The sequence below is a fragment of the Ovis canadensis genome, chromosome 20 (assembly GCF_042477335.2).
Source record: "Ovis canadensis isolate MfBH-ARS-UI-01 breed Bighorn chromosome 20, ARS-UI_OviCan_v2, whole genome shotgun sequence".
NCBI lineage: Eukaryota > Metazoa > Chordata > Mammalia > Artiodactyla > Bovidae > Ovis > Ovis canadensis.
In genome coordinates this window covers 65,098,405-65,120,117 of record NC_091264.1, presented here as the reverse complement: position 1 = coordinate 65,120,117, position 21,713 = coordinate 65,098,405, and the positions used below count along the sequence as shown (strand labels likewise).

General features: G+C 53.0%; 2 protein-coding genes across 2 annotated transcripts; both read left to right on the top strand.

Annotated features, from left to right (window-relative positions):
- The first annotated feature begins 8,948 nt into the window (after positions 1 to 8,948).
- HMSD (histocompatibility minor serpin domain containing) lies at positions 8,949 to 14,085 on the top strand. The gene is made up of 3 exons (XM_069562782.2): positions 8,949 to 9,113; positions 9,279 to 9,428; positions 13,419 to 14,085. The coding sequence occupies exons 1-3, from the start codon at positions 8,949 to 8,951 to the stop codon at positions 13,620 to 13,622; spliced, it is 519 nt and encodes a 172-aa protein (XP_069418883.2). The 3' UTR covers positions 13,623 to 14,085.
- Positions 14,086 to 15,920: 1,835 nt separating this feature from the next.
- On the top strand, positions 15,921 to 18,445 carry LOC138929793 (serpin B6-like). The gene is made up of 2 exons (XM_070289418.1): positions 15,921 to 16,169; positions 16,352 to 18,445. The coding sequence occupies exons 1-2, from the start codon at positions 16,035 to 16,037 to the stop codon at positions 16,754 to 16,756; spliced, it is 540 nt and encodes a 179-aa protein (XP_070145519.1). The 5' UTR covers positions 15,921 to 16,034; the 3' UTR covers positions 16,757 to 18,445.
- The last annotated feature ends 3,268 nt before the right edge of the window (positions 18,446 to 21,713 follow it).

Here is a 21,713-nt window from a genome sequence, read left to right as displayed (position 1 = left end):
CCCCCTTGAAGACAGGTGCCACGCCCGGAGGCATTTCTGTTGTCCTAATGGAGGGAGGTGCAGCTGGCCTCTAGTGGAGGGGCACAGGAGCCACGTCAGGAATGGTCATCTGACCCCACTTGTCAGCGGTGCTGCCTGTGAGCAATGCTGGCTGGACACGTAATCGGGCCCCTTTCACGTCGGAACCCACCCCATCTCCAGCACAGCGATGTGTCTGGAGGTTTCCCTTTGGGGGCCTAGTGGGTGACGTGCAAAGTCCGTGGTGGTATTTCCCGTCAACAGTGGTGGAGACAGATGTGTACCAAGCTTCCCATCACTTCTCACTGAAGTTAACAAACGTGACACGCACTGTCTTCTGGAAACTGCCCACCAACTCTGTGGAGCTAATAGGTGTAACTGCTGTCAGGAAGTCAGGTTCAGACATGCATGGAAAGGAAATACGAGCAACGCTGGCACATGTCTTAAACGCGGGCTGAGAGATACACGTCTGAAACTCTGATTTTGAATTTGAATATTGCTTCTGAATTATGTCTGCCTCCCTTCTTGTTTCTGTGGCCCCCCTCCTTGGCGTCACTCCCATATGCCCACCCCTTGTACCCCAGCCTGTGCGTCCCCCTGACTCCCTGTTCCCACTGTCCTGTAGGGGGACCACCCTGGGTCCTCCCTTCCCAGCTCTCCCTTCCTGGGCAGGTCATCGCCACCCTCACCGCCCCACCCAGGACCTCTTACCCCTTTCTGAGGCACACTGCGATTGCTTCAGTTCTGAGTCTCAGGGAATCTTACCCCTATCATTTGACTTCTTCTTGAGTGTCTCTTTAGGTCCAACCTGGTCCTCTCCTCTGCGTCATAAATCCACATTAGGACTGAACCAGGATTTTAGAGAGAATCCTCTTTGTGAAACTGAAGATCTGTGTAGGTTTCATAAAATTCCTTCGTCTGGAAAAAACCCTCCGTACAGCCATACTTGAAGTCCGGCTTTTCTGCCATGTGACACGCAGGGTGGCGGTGGGGTGAGATTAGTGAGCAGGAGGAGGGGTCCCGGCTCTCTGACTGTGCTGCAGAGCCAAGGGCGCCTCTGTGACTCACACAACCTCATCTCAGCTCCTGGTGCCATTTCAGGGTCTTGACCTCACTGGGGGTGGTGCTGGGTCAGCCTCGTGATCTAGGAATCTCCTGCTTAATCAACGTTCATTTCTAACCACAGCCTGCTCTGTCTTTCTGTGTTGCCAAAAGTGGGACACCTTCCTGGCTCAGGGTCCCTCCTCCCGGGCACCTCTTGTTTCTTTACAGAAGCTAAAACACTTGAGGCCCAGGCTGCAGGGAGCAGGGGAGCCAACTGCCCAGCACTTCATGTTTGGAACCCAGAACCAATAGGCGCCCTTCCCTGGGTTCTGTGTGCTGGGTGCAGGCCCTTCCTGATCTGGCTTGGATTTCAAGGCTCTTTACTGCCCCTGTCTTCTCCCCAATCCAATCCGGGACACACGCCACACCCCTCACTGCCACCTCCAGGGACCTCCCAGGTCATTCTCAGAGAACCTGTTCTCTGACATCACCGGGAAGACCCAGATCTAAAATGCTGTTTCCCTCTGCCTCTGGCTGAAGAGCTTTAACATTTGTGCATAATAGCTTCCCCCAGGAAGCCTCACCATTCCTTTAGAAATCTGTCCAGACACTGCGGTTGATGGTATGGACACAAAATCAAATCAAGGGGAATGAGGCTGTCCTTAGGCCGGTCACCTAGTGGGGAACACGGAAGCTCCTCCATAAAGTCCATCCAGAGTTAAATGTCTGCCAGGGACTTTCTTGGGGAATTTGTGTGTGGCTGCCACCATCTAGATGTTTTCTATAACATCTAGGAAGTACCTCTGAGCACTTCTGGTGTTCTCATCACCTCTGAGGCATCTCAGGTCAGAGGTCATGTTCTCAGCCAGGTGCCCAGCGCCCAGCCCAGTGCCACGCTCGTGGGAGAGGCTGAGACGTCCCTGCTATTTGAGTTGACAATCTTCATTATGCAAGGATGGAGCACTCATGGGGGAAACAAGTTTAGAGGGAGAAGGTCTTCAAAGCTAAGGAAGAATAAAGTTTAAAGAAAGGTTTTTCAAAGTTAGGGAAGAAACAAGCTTAGAGGGAGAAAGGCCTTCAAAGTTCCGGAAAGCTTTGCAGAACAGGGCCATGCTCAGCATTGCTCTTTGTAGGCTGCTGAGAAATGGCATCTGAGTGCCCGCAGGCAGAGCTGCAGGCATGGTCTTTTGCTAACAATACCTGCACAGGGCTCCCTGGGCTGAGAGTTAGGAGGCCAAGGGGGACTGACGTGGTGGTGGTGGAAGATGGTGCTCTGACGGGTGACCCAGACCTGTTGGGGTTTGCTTGCCAGGACCAACTCGGTTTCTTCTCTAGAGCTGAAAGGCAGATTAGGAAGTAAAGACTTTGAAAACCATGGACACCTCCTTCCTTCTGGACAGTGTTGGAAAACTTGTGAAATAGCTTCCAGAAAACATAAGGTAAGCGTGATTGCACGGACACTATGGTGATACTCATTGCATTCCTGGGTCGGGAATATCAGTGCCTTCTTTTTCTTTGTTTTTGGCAGGATCCTTCAGATTCAACTAGATAGGGAAATATTTTTCAGACAAAATGCTACTTTCTTAAAAGTAATCAATGTGGAAAATTTAGTTGGAAAAGGTAACATGTCAAGATCCTTTGAGTTTGATTGACAGTTAGAAGGATGTCACGTCCCCTATTTATCTCTTTCGGGCTCCTCTGGTGGCTCAGATGGTAAAGAATTGGACTGCGATGGCGGATACCCAGGTTCAATCCCTGGGTTGGGAAAATCCCCTGTAGAAGGGAAAGGCTACCCACTCCAGCATTCTGGCCTGCAGGATTCTATACATGAACCATACAGTCCTTGGGGTCGCAGAGTCGGACACGACGGAGCGACTTCACTCTCCCTCTGGCGGGGCCTCCGCCTCTGGCCCCAGCTATGACTGACACACAGGCGCAGCTGGGCCGGTGAATCCGCCTGCGGCTCCTGCGCCTACGTCCCCCATCCTGCTCTGTTCCTACTTGTCTCCTGGGCACCTTCACTTCATGCTCCGCAAGCACCCGAGTCCTCTTCGACAGGAGATGCGGGTTTGATCCCCGGGTCAGCAGTTTCCCCTGGAGCAGGAAATGAACATCCTACGAGTGGATTTCCAGTCCATGGTGGGCGACAGTCTGTGGGGCCTCAAGGAGTCCGGCACGACTGACCACTAAGCGCAGCAATGCTGCATTAGACCCCTGACCCTCCCCTTCCCCGGCAGGCTCTCTTTCAGTTAATCACATCACAATGAGTACAGTTACCCAAGCTAGACTAGGAAATGGCTCCTGCATCTCCACTCCTTTCCTGGCCCCTTGCCCCCAGTCCGCCTGGTTCTCACATCCTGTGATGCCCGCCCTCATCAGCTCTGGGCAGCATCCCATCACTGCTGCACTGCCCAGGCTCAGGCTGGCCTGGCTGTGCCCTGGTCCCCAGAGCCGAGTCCTAGGGGCCCCTGGGGCCTCTCCCCCTGCACCCAGTCCATCCTAAGGGCCGGTGCTGGAGTCAGAAAGGAAATGGGAGGCAAGGAGGGGAGGAAATGGATGAATGAAGGAATCCTGTTACTCGCCCAGTTTCAGTCTTAGAATGGTTCCCCCGTTCTTGTTCAGTCCCTCAGTCCTGTCTGACTCTTGAGACCCCGTGGACTGCAGCAGGCTAGGCTTCCCTGTCCATCACCATCTCCTGGAGTCTGCTCAAACTCATGTCCATTGAGTCGATGATGAATCCAACCATCTCATCCTCCGTGGTCCCCTTCTCCTCCTGCCTGCAATCTTTCCCAGCATCAGGGTCTTTGCCAATGAGTCAGCTCTTCACATCAGGTGACTAAAGTTTAGAGCTTCAGCTTCAGCATCAGTCCTTCCAATGAATATTCAGGCTTTATTTCCTTTGGGATTGTCTGGTTTGAGTGCCTTGCAGTTCAAGGGCAAGAGTCTTTTCCGACACCACAGCGCCATGACTGACAGATAAAACCCCAATTCCTCAGAGCGGCCTCCAGGTTCTTACCAGTCCAGCCCTGCCCCATCCTTCCAGCCCTGCCTGCCTCACCTTGGCCGCTCCCCGGCCCACACCCCCTGCCCGGTCCTGAGTGTACCTCCCGGGAGCGGGAGCCCTTTCCCACCAGTGACTCCGCCTGGTTGTTCCTCCTCCAGCCACCCCTGGACCTACCCCTCCGTCGAGCCCGGCTCCTCTGTCACCCCGGGAGCCCTGCCCAAGCCCCACCGCATCACTAGCTCCGACCTTCTGGCCCCATCCGGCCCGTTACGTGCCCATCAGAGCCGCCACCCGCTGCACCCAGACACAGCCTCTTTCCCGTCCCTTGAACCCACAGAAGAGGAAGAGCGTGTTTGATCCGTTTTATCCCTCGCCTCCTTTGTGACCTTAGAGTCCTCCGTGCAATCAGTTTCCAACCCATAGAGCTTGGGGGTTTCAGCTCTGCTACGGAGTGGGGCTTCGGGGTAGGAAGATGCTGTTGCCCCCTGGGCGGGTCTAACTGTTGCCCCGCCCCCCGGCATGCCCGGTCCGCCCCGCCCCTCCCGCTCTGCCCCGCCCTCCGGTCGTCCTGCCCCGCCCCGCCCCGCCCCTCCAGCCCAGGTATTTGGGCTCCAGCACCGTGGTCCCTGCCCAGTCCGCTCCTACCTTGTTTGGTAGGCGTTGGGCAGTGGGGCCGAGGCACCGGCCTGCGCGAGGCGGAAAGTGGCGGGCCGTGTAGCTAGTGCGCCGAGCTGAGTTTCCTTTCTGACCCGGTGGCAGCGGCGGACATGACGACGCTGTGAGTGTGGATCCGGGCGCCCCGCGTGCTCTTGGGGTCCTGTGAAACGTATATGCTTCTTACTGGCGTGGGCACTGAATGGAGAAGAGCTGTCCCTTAATGGGGATCTTCCCCTCCCATGGCTCGAAGCTGGGTCTCCTGCACTGCAGGGGGGTTCTTTACTATCTCAGCCACCAGGGAAGTCCAATTTCAGTATCTATCGAAGCTCATTGAAACACTTCGTTTGTAAGAAGTCGTGAGACTGGTAATAAGCAGGCGGATTCTTCACCAGCTGAACCAGAGGGAAGCCCAAGAATACTGGAGTGGGCAGCCTCTCCCTTCTCCAGCACAGCTTTCCAACCCAGGAATCAAAGCGGGGGCTCCTACAGTGCAGGCAGATTCTCTACCAACTGAGCAACTAGGGAAGTCCATGGGTCTATCTTCTCTTTGTTATATCTTCTTACACCTTTCCTAAAGGTGATAGTGAGCTTTCCTGACAGCTCGCTTAGTAAAGAATCTGCCTGCAATGCAAGAGACCCTGGTTTGATTCCTGGGTCGGTAAGATCCCTTGGAGAATGGATAGACTACCCACTCCAGGCTTCCTTGTGGCTCAGCTGGTAAAGAATCCGCCTCCAATGTGGGAGACCTGGGTTGGATCCTTCGGTTGGGAAAATCCCCTGGAGAAGGGAAAGGTTACCCACGCCAGTATTCTGGCCTGGAGAATTCCATGGACTGTATTGCCAGCAAAGGTCTGTCTAGTCGAGGCTATGGTTTTTCCTGTGGTTATGTATGGATGGGAGAGTGAAGAAAGCTGAATGCCGAAGAACTGATGCTTTTGAACTGTGGTGTTGGAGAAGACTCTTGAGAGTCCCTTGGACTGCAAGGAGATCCAACCAGTCCATTCTGAAGGAGATCAGCCCTGGGATTTCTTTGGAAGGAATGATGCTGAAGCGGAAACTCCAGTACTTTGGCCACCTCATGCGAAGAGTTGACTCATTGGAAAAGACTCTGATGCTGGGAGGGATTGGGGTCAGGAGGAGAAGGGGATGACAGAGGATGAGATGGCTGGATGGCATCACTGACTCGATGGACGTGAGTCTGAGTGAACTCCGGGATTTGGTGATGGACAGGGAGGCCTGGCGTGCTGCAATTCATGGGGTCGCAAAGAGTCGGACACGACTGAGAGCCTGAACTGAACTGAGCTGAACTGATGGTCCATGGAGTCGAAAGAGTCTGAGCGGCATTCACCTTCACTTTCATAAATACCTTTGTGCTTAACTTGAGTACAGCTGCAGAAATACTTTTCACAGCCATTGTCCTGTTCTGTGCACTGAGAAATGTATTTGAGGCTTCCTAGGTGGCTCAGTGGGAAAGAATCCACCTGCCAGTACAGGAAACTCAGGTTTGATCTCTGGGTCCAGAAGATCCCCTGGAGGAGGGCATGGCAATCCAGTCCAAAATTCCTGCCTGAAGAATCCCATGGACAGAGGATCCTGCCTGAAGAATCCCGTGGACAGAGGAGCCTGGTGGGCTATAGTCCACGGGGTCATCAAAGAGTCGGACATGACTTAGTGACTAAACAGCAACAGCTATTCTTAATTACACTGGAAACACTGGGGCACCACTTTGTAGCATCATTTGCACAGTGTGAGAAGAAATTCCTGTCTTACTTTGTCCCTATTGGAAATGAATGGTTCTCGAACTGTTCAAGTTTCTATTTGAAAAAGGAGGTTTTAGTTGTCTGTCCTCCCCCCTCTCTCTCTGTCTCGTTTTCGGGGAAGGGGCACTGCCATAGTGATGAAGGGTGGACTGCAGATCCATGACCTGCTGCTCAGCTCTCACTCTGCTCCTTGGAGCCCAGCAGAACTAAGCTGCTTTTTAAATCAGCTCTTTCGGGAGCTGCTTTTGCTCCATTCTTTCCCATGTTGGACTACTTCCTTGATTCTGGCTGCTCTGCAGGTCAGCCGTCACAGAGTTTGCTAATTATGCTCATTTTGTGTTGTTTCTGATAGCTTTTCTGTGCCTTGTTCCTGAGTTGAGTCCGCAGGGCCTGAACTATCAGAGCAATTCCCACCAGCGCTGGGGACCAGGACCCTCCCAAGTCCCTGCCTGGGGGGCTCGGTGCTGCCTCTGGTGTTCTGTGTCAGTGCCCTGGGCAGTGCACGAAGCGGCGTTTCCTGTTTGATTTCGGGCCCTGTATCAGCATGGGCTGTTCACTTATCTCACGATTGATGTATTTTCTGTGGTCAGAGTATCCTGAGCAAACCTCTCGGCCTCACTGCTTCATTCCTTCCTTTTCAGTTTAGTGATTTTACAGGGAGTGGGTATGCTCTCGCCTTTAATGACCATCAGCAACTGTTGTCAGTGGCAAAAAACAACTATTACCAGCCTCGCTGTGGCCTTTGAAGACCAGTGACCTTCTGCTTTCCTCTGTATTAGTGTTAAGCTATTGGATACTAAGGCCTGTCCTGGGGGCTCAGTGGAAAGACGCTTCTGCAAGGCAGGAGCCTCGGGTTCATCCCTGGGTCGGAAAGATCCCCTGGAGGAGGAAATGGCAACCCACTCCAGTTTCTTGCCTGGAAAATCCATGGACAGAGGGGCCAGGTAGGCTGTAGTCCACGGAGTCACGAAAGAGTCAGACGTGACCCAGCTACTGAGCAAGAAACTGGATATTAAAGATGGAAGACAATGTGTGTGTGTTTGTTGGGGGGTGGGGGGGGGGGTAGGGGGGTGTTTCCTCTCCTCTAGGTTCTTCCGGGCTGGTCTAGGAATTAAATGGACCTCAGACAAATCAATAGCAGAAAACCAAGCCCATTGAATTTTGTGCGAACCTCGAAGATACAAGGCTCAAGAAGTGACCAGGCAGGCAGCTTTGTGTGTGTGAAGATTTGACGAGACAAGGGGTTTGCCTGGGGCAGCAAGGTCGTGAAGTAACAGGGTTTGCTGGTCTCTTGAACAGCCTTTTCAGCCTTTCGTTCCCCTCTTTGGCTGTAAAGATGTCTCTCTGCCTCCTGGTACAGGAGGGTATTTCCACGGGGAGATGTATTTTCAGCTCCAGGGGGAGCAGAAGAAGAGCAGCATATGCTTTCTGCACCAGCTGTTTCTCAAGTCGCTTTACTTCAGAGCAGTCAGTGTGCTGCAGTGGAGTGTTCTGGGGTGAGCTGCCCTGCACCCATCAGGAGCGCAGATTACCTGGTGCGTCCCCGTCCTCATGCAGGGAGCAGAAATCAGGGAGCTGACGCAGGGCCCGGAGCGGGGCTGCCAGCCTGCAACGCCCTGCGGCTTCGGGCCCTGTCCTCAGGCTCACTTGCTTGTTTCTCCCAGGTCGGTATCTAGGACTGATGCTGCTTTCTGTTGAAGAACTGGGGATCTCTCAGCTGTCATCCCTGCTCACCTGGCAGAGAGGCCCTGAACCTTTGCACACCCCCGCCCGTCCCCACAGTGTCCTGTTCTGGACCAAACGCCTCCCTTGTCGGGGCTGTTCACCTCCGAGGCCGGGCCCTGGAGGTGGACGTGGACGCGTCCCAAGCCCTTGACCTGAGCGGGGTGACAGGGCCTGGGCCTGGGGCCGCAGGAGCTCAGCAAGAGGCCCTGGATTCGAGCTTTGGCACAGTTGGAGCTCCCAGAGGAGGAGACCTTGGCATCAGGGGGCTTGTCTTCGAGGCTTTCATGCTTCTTTGTATGGGATTTACTTCTCTTTTATCTCAAGGCTTCAGCTTATGCTAAGCGGGGTCTTTCTCTCTCTTTACATAATATTCAACTTGTGTAACTGTGTGTTTGGATTGATCATTTTGATGATTCTTGTTATAAAATCGTACCTAGAGGCCCAAACACAGCAAACAGTCTAGAAATCGGACCAAAAGCCAACAGCGCCTTCCCGACCCTCCCAGGCCGTGTCCCAGAGCCCTCTCTGTATCAGCGCTGTCTCTCAGCCATGTTCACATGTCAGAAGCCCACAGTGGGGTCTGAGGCCCTGAGGAAACCGAGTTTTGTGGGTGTACCTGTTTGCCCATCAAAGCAGAGCGTCAGTGCTAACAACAGTTAAGAGCAGCGTGAGACGCGGTCGACCTGTGGCCTGAATTTGCGTGACACTGATTTTAAATCCATCCTTTCAGCCTCGCTACCATGGATGAGCTGTCAGCATCAAATGGCACCTTTGCCTTGACCCTTCTGAAAAAGCTGGGTGAGGACAACTCGAAAAATGTGTTTATCTCGCCCCTAAGCCTCTCCTCTGCCCTGGCCATGGTCCTCATGGGGGCAAAGGGCAACACCGCAGCCCAGATGTGCCAGGTATGTTCGGGAAGCCGGTTCTGGGTGGCAGCCGACGCTCTTTCTTTGGCCCGTGAGCTGCTGTCTGTGATTCGAATCCCACAGGCCGTGCTGACAGAGAGGCCTCGCTCTCCTGTAGTCAGGGTGTACTGCAGTTGTGGATTTTTATCTGTTTCTTTTTTTTAGACGCTTTCTCTAAATAAGAGCAGTGGGGGAGGTGAAAATGTCCACCAGGATTTCCAGAACCTTCTCAGTGAAGTTAATAGGACGGACACACAGTACTTGCTCAGAACGGCCAACCGGCTTTTTGGAGAGAAGACTTACGATTTCCTCTCGGTAAGTCACACTCTCGATTGCCCGAAGCAGAAAGAGACCGAGGTTGTGTGGAGACGGGAGGCAGGCCTTGTGGTGCAGAGAGGCCTTGTGGGCTGAGACCCACACGGTGGGCAGGGTGTGGGACCCCAGTCACGACCTCACGCTTCCTGGAACCGTTCGGTCGTTGCCTGTAAGAGGAGCCCTGTAACAGCCCTGTTCATGTGTTCCTGAAGCTTCGATGAGTTGATTGTCAGAGAACTAACACAGACCAGACCACACTTGCAGGTGAGCTGGCCCAAACAGGGGAGTGATCGAATCCAACATTTCTGGTGTTGTTTTTCACACGTTGAAGTCTTCCGTGTATCGTGAGATGCAGCCGCCGGCCCCTGGGGAGGCGTGGGGTGGGGCCCAGCCCGGGCCGAGCCGGCAGGGACCATGTGTGTGGTTCTGTCCTGCGTGTGCGTCCTACTCAGATGGACTTTAGAAGGAAGCGACAGAGGGAGGCTCTCAGATCTCAGTGAATTCTGCCTCATTCCCGCCCCGATGGCTACAGCCCTTCCCGTCGTCCCCGGAAGGGTAGCGGGTGGGCAGTCCACCCTCTGCTCAGCGCTCCAGGCCTGTGCCTTTAACATTCTGATTGTTCATGAGACTGAGCAGCTTTGCATGTGGATCAAACATTTGTATCTTTTCTGAAAATTGCCTATCTATGTGTCCTCTGGGTGGTTTTACTTTTAGGTTTAATGTCTGTTTTTTTTTTAATTAGCTCTTTGTTTAGGATAGCGATCCTATTCTGTTACATGACTTTTTTCATTGTTTTTCATACTTGTTTCAGCCTCTAAATTAACTGTTTTAAAACAGGTGGTGTCAAGTGACCGTAGTCAGCATGAGGTCAAATATTTGTGGGTTTGTACAGTTTGGTGTGAATTTTTTTACAACTTGGTTTGCTTGTTTTGATCAGTCTTAGCTACATGCTAATTTATTGTCTTCTTTGTATAAGACTTAGATATACAGAAAAGCAAAATTTCCAATAAACACAATGAATTGGCTAATTTTCCTTAACTTCTTTCTTTTCTGGTGGAAATTTGAAGACAAGGATTGATATTTATTTATTTATTTTAATTGGAGGCTAATTACTTACAATATTGTACTGGTTTTGCCATACATGGCTATGAATCTGCCCCGGGTGTACATGTGTTCCCCATCCTGAACCCCCTCCCTCCTCCCTCCCCACACCATCCCTCTCATCATTCCAGTGCCCCAGCCCCGAGCATCCCGTGTCATGCATTGAACCTGGACTGGTGATTCATTTCATATATGATATTATCCATGTTTCAAGGCCATTCTCCCAAATCATCCCACCCTCGCCCTCTCCCACAGAGTCCAAAAGTCTGTTCTGTACATCTATGTCTCTTTTGCTGTCTCACATACAGGGTTATCATTACCATCTTTCTAAATTCCATATATATGCATTAGTATACTGTATCGGTGTTTTTCTTTCTGGCTTACTTCACTCTGTATAATAGGCTCAGTTTCATCCCCCTCATTAGAACTGATTCAAATGTATTCTTTTTAATGGCTGAGTAATACTCTATTGTGTATATGTACCACGGCTTTCTTATCCATTCATCTGCTGATGGACATCTAGGTTGCTTCCATGTCCTGGCTATTATAAACAGTGCTGCGATGAACACTGGGGAACACGTGTCTCTTTCAATTCTGGTTTCCTTGGTGTGTATGCCCAGCAGTGGGATTGCTGGGTCGTATGGCAGTTCTATTTCCAGTTTTTTAAGGAATCTCCATACTGTTCTGCATAGTGGCTGTACTAGTTTGCATTCCCACCAACAGTGTAAGAGGGTTCCCTTTTCTCCACACCCTCTCCAGCATTTATTGCTTGTAGACTTTTGGGTAGCAGCCATTCTGACTGGCCTGAGATGGTCCTCATTGTGGTTTTGGTTTGCATTACTCTGATAATGAGTGATGTTGAGCATCTGTTCATGTGTTTGTTAGCCATCTGTATGTCTTCTTTGGAGAAATGTCTATTTAGTTCTTTGGCCCGTGTTCTGATTGGGTCGTTTATTTTTCTGGAATTGAGCTGCAGGAGCTGCTTGTATATTTTTGAGGTTAGTTGTTTGTCAGTTGCTTCATTTGCTGTTATTTTCTCCCGTTCAGAAGGCTGTCTTTTCACTTCGCTTAGAGTGTCCTTTATTGTGCAGAAGCTTTTCATTCTAATCAGGTCCCATTTGTTTATTTTTTCTTTTATTTCCAAATTCTGGGAGGTGGGTCGTAGAGGATCCTGCTGTGATTTATGTCGGAGAGTGTTGCCTATGTTTTCCTCTAGGAGATTTATAGTTTCTGGTCTTACGTTTAGACCTTTAATCCATTTTGAGTTTATTTTTGTGTATGGTGTTAGAAAGTGTTCTAGTTTCATTCTTTTACAAGTGGTTGACCAGTTTTCCCAGCACCACTTTTTAAAGACATTGTCCTTTCTCCACTATATATTCTTGCCTCCTTTATGAGGTGTCCGTAGGTGTGTGGATTTATCCCTGGGCTTTCTATTTTGTTCCATTGATCTATATTTCTGTCTTTGTGCCAGTACCATACTTTCTTGATGACTGTGGCTTTGTAGCAGAGCCTGAAGTCAGGCAGGTTGATTCCTCCAGTCCCATTCTTCTTTCTCAAGATTGCTTTGACTATGCGAGGTGTTTTGTATTTCCATAGAAATTGTGAAATTATTTGTCATAGCTTTGTGAAAAATACCGTTGGTAGCTTGATTGGACTGCACTGAATCTGTAGATTGCTTTGGGTAAAGTACGGAGGGCCTCGGGAGTTTGCGCATCCTCCGTGCGCAGGGGCCGCGCGACCCTCTCTGTACGGGTCTGACTGTAGTCTCTGTGCTGCTGAGAGAGCACTCATTGTTCTTCTGATGAATTTGTGGGGGACAAAGTGGTCTCCCCATCCTATCCCTCTGCCATCTTAGGAAGCCCCAAGAAAAGCATTGATATTTAAAACGTTATTTTGATATGGAATATAAAATCAAAAGATGAGAAATATTTGTCAGTTATTTCATAGTGATTGAGTGTTCCAAGGATCCAATACCAATCGCAATGCATAATTAGATATTCCTTTAGTTTTTTTTTGACTGGTCATTAGTTACTAAATAGTAATTAAAGAAGCAGGCAGTTGTTTTCAGATGTGTTTAAAAGCTGTTGAAATCACCCAGGGTATGATGGGGTATCGACTTGGAGGAGACCACTTTGCTTCCATACTATTTTCTTAGAGTGAGACGCTGACATCTTTCCAAAAGCCCCGATTAAGAGTGGAACAGTAGGTTGGCAGAGCCTGAATGACGTGAGGGTTCTATGAAATGAGGCACCAGGACCACGAGATGCAGGGTCCACGGTGTGGGGAGAACTCAGCCACGTGACATCGGACAGAGACAATTCTCCTGGTCCTCAGAGCACCTCTGAGACGTAGCTACTGCTGCGTCCTTGCTTCCAGGGGGCAAGGAACCAGAGAGACGCAGCGACCTTTCCAGGGTCACACAGGAGGGAAGCCCGGGACGCGTGCTGGCGGCAGTGTTGCCACGTTGCCCTGAATGGCTGTGTTGTTGTTGCCTAGTCGCTCAGTTGTGTCTGACTCTTTGTGGCCCCAGGGACTGTAGCCCACCAGGCTCCTCTGTCCATGGGATTGTCCAGGCAAGGATACTGGAGTGGGTTACCATTTCCTTCTCCAAGGGATCTTCCCAATGCAGAGATCAAACCCTCATCTCCAACATTTGCAGGCGGATTCTTTACCACTGTGCCACCTGGGAAGCCTGAGCTTTACTCAGTTATTTATTCAGTGTAGCTGAAAACTGAGAATCCGGATTGAAGGTTAATTGCTAACATTCGTTTGTACGTTATACAAGTAACTGTCAAATGATCAGTGTCGAGGTTATGCGTGGTGAAGCAGTCAGCCGTTGGCGTTGTCTGTTTCTGTAGCCATGTGATTCTGTCATTCCGTCTCTCCTAGTCTTTCAAAGATGCCTGCCGCGTGTTCTACCAAGCAGGGATGGAAGAGCTGGACTTTGTCAGCGCTTCAGAGGAGTCTAGGAACCACATAAATACCTGGGTAGCTGAAAAGACAGAAGGTGAGGACGTGTCACTACTTCTGTTTGCACAGTATTTGAATTGGTCTTATTTTCCATCAGTTCCTTCTCAAGACCATCGAATGTAAACAAAAATGGCTTTTTTCTCTAAAGACCTGGAACTTTCAAATCCACTTCTGAAATTTAATCAGCAACCAATTTCTCTAGCTTTCCCCCTCCTCATCAATCTTCGGTGCACCTCTCCCAGAGCAATCACACTCTGACTTTTGGCTGTTGCTGTTAATGTTCCTATAGTCTGCCTTTTCACAAAGGGCGGAAGGCAGACTCTGGATGCGGCGCCACCTCCCTGCCTGTCCAGCAGAGCGCGTGCTCTGCGGGTCGCTGAGCATCACTGCAGGACATGCGGTCAGGCCCTGGGCCACCTGCGCTTCTTCGTTTCCGTGCTCTCCACACTGGCTTCGACCTCTCCCCTTCAGGAGGGTCCCCTCACGCTATAGACCAAACATTCCTTTTTCTGTCCCTGTGAATAATTCTGCCTTTATTATTTGTTCATTTTATGTGTTTTATGCAACTCATGGTATTTTTCTGAGCAGAGACTTTAAGGTTTTTGTTCCTGATTTTGCTTTAGGGGCCAGGCTCCCTGCATGGGTCTCCCTGGTGGCTCAGATGGTAAAGAATCCACCTGCCAATGCAAGAGAGACGGGTTGGATCCCTGGGTCAGAAAGATGCCCTGGAGAAGGATATGGCAACCTGCTCCAGTATTCTTGCCTGGGGAATCCCATGGATGCAGGAGCCTGGTGGGCTACAGTCCATGGGGTCACAAAGAATGCTACCCAACTTATTGAGTAAACAGACAACTCTCTGCACGTGGTTGTCTGGGGGACAGTGAACCCTCTGGTCTGGGCACTGACTCCTCCAGGAGATGCGCCAGGAATTACTGTGCCCAGCACCTCCACCAGGAAACCTTGTTAGCTAACTGGTCCTTTAAATCTTCTTTGCAGATAAAATTAGAGACTTGCTCTCTGCAAATTCGGTTAATCCCATGACACGTCTGGTCCTCGTGAATGCCATCTACTTCAAAGGAAACTGGGAAAAACAGTTTAACAAAGAAAACACCAGGGAAAGGCCATTCAAAGTCAGCGAGGTGAACAAGAATGTTTCATAAAGCGAAGGTTCTTAGAATTGGTCCCTGGGGTCCCCTTCATTTTCAGAACAGGCGAGGAGGCTGACCTCAAGGAACTTGAGCCTCTTGTGGCCTTGGTGGCCCAGATGTGGATCCGGGAAAACCCTGGTTTCCTCTCCCCCTGCTCCTCCTCTGAGGTATCATCAGGGGCGGTCCGTGCGGCGGGTTTTCTGTCTTGTATAGCACATCCCACGGGGCAGCTCGCAGGTCTCTGGGCCTGCTAGAGCCCCCGAGACCCAGTTCAAACTCCAGACCGTGGCTGTGACGCTCATGGGCCTGGATCCTACCGGCTGACCCCTCCAGTCAGGTGCTACCTACACAGACGCCTTTCTCTGCAGGGCGTCCAGGAGCCTCCCTAGCGGTCTCCACGGCCCGGGTTCCTGGTTCCCGTGTCCCTCCTCTGACTCTCACAGAGCCCGTGGCCCCTCACAGTGGCTCTGATCCCCAGAACCCCTCGGGCCCGTGTGCAGGACCCGGGAGGTTACTTGGAAGTTTTCCTGAGGACGGTGGCTGGGCTGACAGTGGCGGGGGTAGGAAGCACAAGTGAGCTTGCCTTGTGGTTTTCTGATCCTTGTATCTATTTACTCGGCTGTGCGGGGCTCCTTGCCACTCAGCCTTTCCTGCAGCTGCCGAGGCGGAGGCCCTCTGGGCTCGGGGCTCGGGCTTCTCCTGCTGGTGCTTCTCCTGGTGCGGAGCTCAGGCTCCGGGCCCGTGACCGCAGGAGCTGTGGCTCCCAGGCTCTCAGCCCAGGCTCAGTAGCTGTGGCCCGTGGGCTTAGAAGCCCCTGGGCTGTGGGGTCTTCCCAGACCAGGGCTGGAGCCTGTGTCTCCTGCATTGGAAGGCAGATTATTTACTCCTGAGCCACCTGTTGTCTTTAAAACCAGAGCCCACATGGTTGTTGATGGTCAGCTGTGGGCGGGAAGGCCAGGCGCCCAGGACACGGCAGGGTCTGACGGCGGGATGAGTGGTGTCGCCATGAGCAGAGGTGGGAACGTACAGACGGAGCAGGTGGAAGGGACACAAGCCGCCAGTGTGCGAGCCGAGCTGGAGGCTCCTTTGCATCCAGATGAGGATGTCAGGCAGGTAGGCGCCGGGGGCGAGGTCCTGCCGGGAACGTCCGAGTGGAGCCCTCCTGGGTCAGCAGGAGAACAGCAGCCTGAGGCCTGAGCGCTGGGAACCAGGGGTGGGAATTGGAGCCGCGCAGACGAGCTGACGACGCGGAGCTGGCGGGGTCTGGAGACAAGACAGTGTGTGGGCGCAGGGGCCCGGCTCTGATGACTCGTCCCGCGTGTCCACGGGTCTTGTTTCAGTTAACGTTTATCCATTTCCTTTATAGAATGTGGAGAAAACTGTGCAGATGATGTTCAAGAAGTCCACCTTTAAAATGACCTACATTGAAGAAATAAGCACCCAGATTCTGGTGCTTCCCTATGTCGGCAAAGAGCTGAACATGGTCATCCTGCTGCCCAGTGAAAGCACTGACTTGAACACGGTAACCAGGCAGCCGTGGCCCCGAGGCCTGGGTTCTTGTTGGGATCCCTGCTGGGCACAGGACTCTGGGAACTCGTGTGCAGTTGGCAGGCCACCCTTGGCCCACAGGGCGCAGTGTGTGGGTCACAGCAGAAGGTCCCCAGGGCAGCTGCAGACCCTGAGATCTTCTACCTTCTCCTCCAGGTGGAAAAGGCCCTGACCTATGAGAAATTCGTCACTTGGACGAAGCCAGATACGATGGACGAGGATGAGGTGGAGGTGTTCCTGCCCCGTTTCTCGCTGGAGGAGAGTTACGATATGGAAGGCGTCCTCCGAGACCTGGGCATGACAGACGCATTTGAGCCGGCCCAGGCCGACTTCAGCGGGATGTCGTGCCAGCAAGACTTGCACCTGTCCAAGATCGTGCACAAGTCCTTCGTGGAGGTCACTGAGGAGGGCACAGTAGCTGCGGCTGCCACAGTGGCCAGGATCACCCCGAGAATCCTGAGGATCCTGCCCCGGTTCTGTGCCGACCGCCCCTTCCTCTTCTTCATCCAGCATGGCAAGACCGGGGCAGTCCTGTTCTGCGGCCGCTTCTGCTCGCCATGACGAGGTGTGGGGGCCCCCTGGTGCTCCTCTCTGCTCTCCCTGATCTCTGCGAAGAGCTGAAACCCCATGTGACCTTGGTGAAGGTCCACAAATAAAGGGCTGAACGAGACCACCTGTGTGTGTGTCTGTGTGTGTGTGTCTCTGTTTGTGTGTGGGACTGTGTGTGTGTGTCTGTGTGTGTGTGTATGTGTGTCTGTGTGTGTGTGCGCGCAGCTGTGTGTGTCTGTATATGTGTGTGTCTGTGTGTGTGTGTCTCTGTTTGTGTGTGGGACTGTGTGTGTGTGGGTCTGTGGGTCTGTGTGTGTGTGGGGGACTGTGTGTGCGGGTGGGTCTGTGTGTGTGTCTTGGTCTGTGTCTGTGTGCCTGTGTGTCTCTGTGTGTGTGTCTCTGTGTGTGTATGTCTGTGTGTGTCTCTGTGTGTGTCTGTGTGTCTGTGTGTGTGTGTCTGTGTGTGTCTGTGTCTGTGTGTCTGTGTCTGTGTGTCTCTGTGTGTGTGTGGGTCTGTGTGTGTCTGTGTGTGTGTGTGTGTCTCTGTGTGTGGGACTGTGTGTGTCTGTGTCTGTGTGTCTCTGTGTGTGTGTGGGTCTCTGTGTGTGTCTGTGTCTCTCTGTGTGTGTCTGTGTGTCTCTGTGTGTGTCTGTGTGTCTCTGTGTGTCTGTGTTTGTGTGTGTGTGTGTCTGTGTGTGTGTGTTTTCGTGTCCCCTGCCTTCTCGGAACTGCAGCTGCCATCGGAGGCAGGCGCTCAGTGGTCCTGCCGGTGGGGAGCACTGGCTCCTGCTCTCTGGGTGCTCCCTCCGCCTGCCCCGTCCAGGTCCTCGGGGAGCGCGCTCTGCTCCGGGCCTGGAAGGATGAGCGGGCTTCCCTGTCTCCTCTGCTCAGTGGCCCTGCTCCTGAGACCAGAGTGAAGCAGAGGCTACAGCAGCCCCGGGGAGGGGGAGCGGGCCTCAGAGACCCCCGAACGTGAGCCCTCCAGAAACCAGGAGAAGAAGGGAGGGCCGTGGACCCAGACCGGGAGAAGTCCATCCCCGAGCCACTGTGTCTGCATTAGAGGGTCTGTGGTCAGAGGCCTGTTCAAGTGCTTGACCATCCACACTCCCTGAGCATGTTCAGTTGCCCCCGGGGTCAGAGATGAGCAGACAGGCCCTGTTCACGAGATGGGGGCATTTCAGACCACGTCATGGAGGCACGCCGGGTGACTTTCCATCGTGCCGCTGGTTCTGGAATAAAAGAGGCGGCTAAGGTTTCATTCTAAAGGAGATCAGACCTGAATATTCGTTGGAAGGACTGATGGTGAAGCTGAAGCTCCAACTTTGGCCACCTGATGCAAAGAGCTGACTCATTTGAAAAGACCCTCATGCTGGGAAAGATTGAAGGCGGGAGAAGAAGGGGACGACGGAGGATGAGATGGTTGGGTGGCATCACCGACTCAATGGACTTGGGTTTGGATGAACTCCGGGAGTGTGTGAAGGACAGGGAGGCCTGGCAGGCTGCAGTCCATAGGGTCACAAAGAGTCGGATGCGACTGAGCGAATGGACAACACGAAAGACAGAAGCTAAACACACGGTCACACGTCTGCAAACTACTGTTATGAGCAGAGCAAAACGATAGGTTCATGTTTAAAAACCACTTCTTCGCTTATTACCTGGTTCCTCCGTCAACTGTGAAATAAATGTCCAAACACTGAGTACCACTTACTAAGATCCTCCTTATTTGTCCTGAGCCGTGACTTTGAAAATAACCTGTCACATAATCATAAGCTGACTTTCATGATCACTTTGTAATAACATAAAAATCCTTACCAGTCAATCATAAAGATTAAAGAAGTCTTAATCTTGAAAAAAACATGGGACCAAATTTAAGCAGTTTATCATAAACACATTGCAGGTATCAAAGAAAACGATCAACAATCTAGCGGGCCTTTCACATTAAGGGACAGCGCTTCTCCATTCAATGCCCATGCCAGTAAGAAGCATACACATTTCACAGGACCCCGAACGGGCGCGGGGGACCAGGATCCACACTCACAGCGTCCTGACGTCCGCCGCTGCCACCGGGTCCGAAAGGAAACCCAGCCCGGCGCGAGTTCCCGCCCCGGCCCGCCCGCCTTCCGCCTTGCGCAGGCCGGAGCCTCGGCCCCACAGCCCCACATGTACGGAGCCGCCCCCCCCCCCCCCCCCTTAGGAGCTGGCTGGGCAGGGACCCCGGTGCTGGGGCCCAAATACCTGGGCTGGAGGGGCGGGGCGGGGCGGGGCGGGACGACCGGAGGGCGGGGCAGAGCGGGAGGGGCGGGGCGGACCGGGCATGCCGGGGGGCGGGGCAACAGTTAGACCCGCCCAGGGGGCAACAGCATCTTCCTACCCCGAAGCCCCACTCCGTAGCAGAGCTGAAACCCCCAAGCTCTATGGGTTGGAAACTGATTGCACGGAGGACTCTAAGGTCACAAAGGAGGTGAGGGATAAAACGGATCAAACACGCTCTTCCTCTTCTGTGGGTTCAGAGGGACGGGAAAGAGGCTGTGTCTGGGTGCAGCGGGTGGCGGCTCTGATGGGCACGTAACGGGCCGGATGGGGCCAGAAGGTCGGAGCTAGTGATGCGGTGGGGCTTGGGCAGGGCTCCCGGGGTGACAGCGGAGCCGGGCTCGACGGAGGGGTAGGTCCAGGGGTGGCTGGAGGAGGAACAACCAGGCGGAGTCACTGGTGGGAAAGGGCTCCCGCTCCCGGGAGGTACACTCAGGACCGGGCAGGGGGTGTGGGCCGGGGAGCGGCCAAGGTGAGGCAGGCAGGGCTGGAAGGATGGGGCAGGGCTGGACTGGTAAGAACCTGGAGGCCGCTCTGAGGAATTGGGGTTTTATCTGTCAGTCATGGCGCTGTGGTGTCGGAAAAGACTCTTGCCCTTGAACTGCAAGGCACTCAAACCAGACAATCCCAAAGGAAATAAAGCCTGAATATTCATTGGAAGGACTGATGCTGAAGCTGAAGCTCTAAACTTTAGTCACCTGATGTGAAGAGCTGACTCATTGGCAAAGACCCTGATGCTGGGAAAGATTGCAGGCAGGAGGAGAAGGGGACCACGGAGGATGAGATGGTTGGATTCATCATCGACTCAATGGACATGAGTTTGAGCAGACTCCAGGAGATGGTGATGGACAGGGAAGCCTAGCCTGCTGCAGTCCACGGGGTCTCAAGAGTCAGACAGGACTGAGGGACTGAACAAGAACGGGGGAACCATTCTAAGACTGAAACTGGGCGAGTAACAGGATTCCTTCATTCATCCATTTCCTCCCCTCCTTGCCTCCCGTTTCCTTTCTGACTCCAGCACCGGCCCTTAGGATGGACTGGGTGCAGGGGGAGAGGCCCCAGGGGCCCCTAGGACTCGGCTCTGGGGACCAGGGCACAGCCAGGCCAGCCTGAGCCTGGGCAGTGCAGCAGTGATGGGATGCTGCCCAGAGCTGATGAGGGCGGGCATCACAGGATGTGAGAACCAGGCGGACTGGGGGCAAGGGGCCAGGAAAGGAGTGGAGATGCAGGAGCCATTTCCTAGTCTAGCTCGGGTAACTGTACTCATTGTGATGTGATTAACTGAAAGAGAGCCTGCTGGGGAAGGGGAGGGTCAGGGGTCTAATGCAGCATTGCTGCGCTTAGTGGTCAGTCGTGCCGGACTCCTTGAGGCCCCACAGACTGTCGCCCACCATGGACTGGAAATCCACTCATAGGATGTTCATTTCCTGCTCCAGGGGAAACTGCTGACCCGGGGATCAAACCCGCATCTCCTGTCGAAGAGGACTCGGGTGCTTGCGGAGCATGAAGTGAAGGTGCCCAGGAGACAAGTAGGAACAGAGCAGGATGGGGGACGTAGGCGCAGGAGCCGCAGGCGGATTCACCGGCCCAGCTGCGCCTGTGTGTCAGTCATAGCTGGGGCCAGAGGCTGAGGCCCCGCCAGAGGGAGAGTGAAAGTCGCTCCGTCGTGTCCGACTCTGCGACCCCAAGGACTGTATGGTTCATGTATAGAATCCTGCAGGCCAGAATGCTGGAGTGGGTAGCCTTTCCCTTCTACAGGGGATCTTCCCAACCCAGGGATTGAACCCAGGTCTTCCTCACTGCAGGCGGATTCTTTATCAGCTGAGCTAATCAGCACTAACAAAATGAAAAGGGCTCCTAGGCAGGAAGACTGAGGAGGAGAAGGGCAGGTGGAAGCCGACTGGAGTGTCCAGAAGGGGCCGGTACTGTCTGCTTTGATTGACGAGGAAGTGGAGAGTTAGGAGGGTGAGGAGCTGCTCCTCCCCGCAGATCAACACTGCCCTAACAAGCCTGAGTCGAGGGAATCAGAGGGACAGGGAGGAGGGCGGGGTGCTGGCCCGAGCCGCAAGAACTGGAAGGCAGTTTGTGTTCTGAGGACAGAATGGAGATGAGCGTGTCGCATGCCTTCTGAATGGTGGCAATCAGAAACAACTGTAAAATATTAGGAAAATCTAAACCGGAAAACGATTATTTTGTCAAGAGTACAAGAGTGAGGGCTCCTTGGTAGCTTAGCTGGTAAAGAATCTGCCTGCAATGCAGCAGACCCTGATATTCCTGGGCTGGGAAGATCCCCTGGAGAAGGGAATGGCTACCCACTCCAGTATTCTGGCCTGCAGATTTCCGTGGACAGAGGAGCCTGGCTGGCTACAATGCATGGGGTCACAAAGAGTCAGACACGACTGAGCAACTTCCACGTTCACAAGAGCGAAGCAAAGTAACACTGCTTTTTCTAGCTTGGTAAGTGTTTGTTATTATTTTAGGTCTTTAGTCTAGTGGCTCCAATGAAATTTGTTCTTTCCAGCTGCACATGTCAACCCAGCACCTGGAAGACAGGTGCCTACAGGTGAGGTCTGTGAGGCATGGAGGGGCTCCGTCTAAGCTTGAATCACCTGAAACCTGGAAGACGTTCTTCAGAATATGGGTCTCAGTCATTTTACTG

Coding starts and splice junctions, on each gene's coding strand:
- HMSD (XM_069562782.2), top strand. CDS start 8,949: ATGGATGAGCTGTCAGCATCAAATGGCACCTTTGCCTTGACCCTTCTG. Junction 9,114..9,278: donor CCGCAGCCCAGATGTGCCAG/GTATGTTCGGGA, acceptor TCTTTTTTTTAG/ACGCTTTCTCTAAATAAGAG. Junction 9,429..13,418: donor AGACTTACGATTTCCTCTCG/GTAAGTCACACT, acceptor CGTCTCTCCTAG/TCTTTCAAAGATGCCTGCCG.
- LOC138929793 (XM_070289418.1), top strand. CDS start 16,035: ATGATGTTCAAGAAGTCCACCTTTAAAATGACCTACATTGAAGAAATA. Junction 16,170..16,351: donor AAAGCACTGACTTGAACACG/GTAACCAGGCAG, acceptor CTTCTCCTCCAG/GTGGAAAAGGCCCTGACCTA.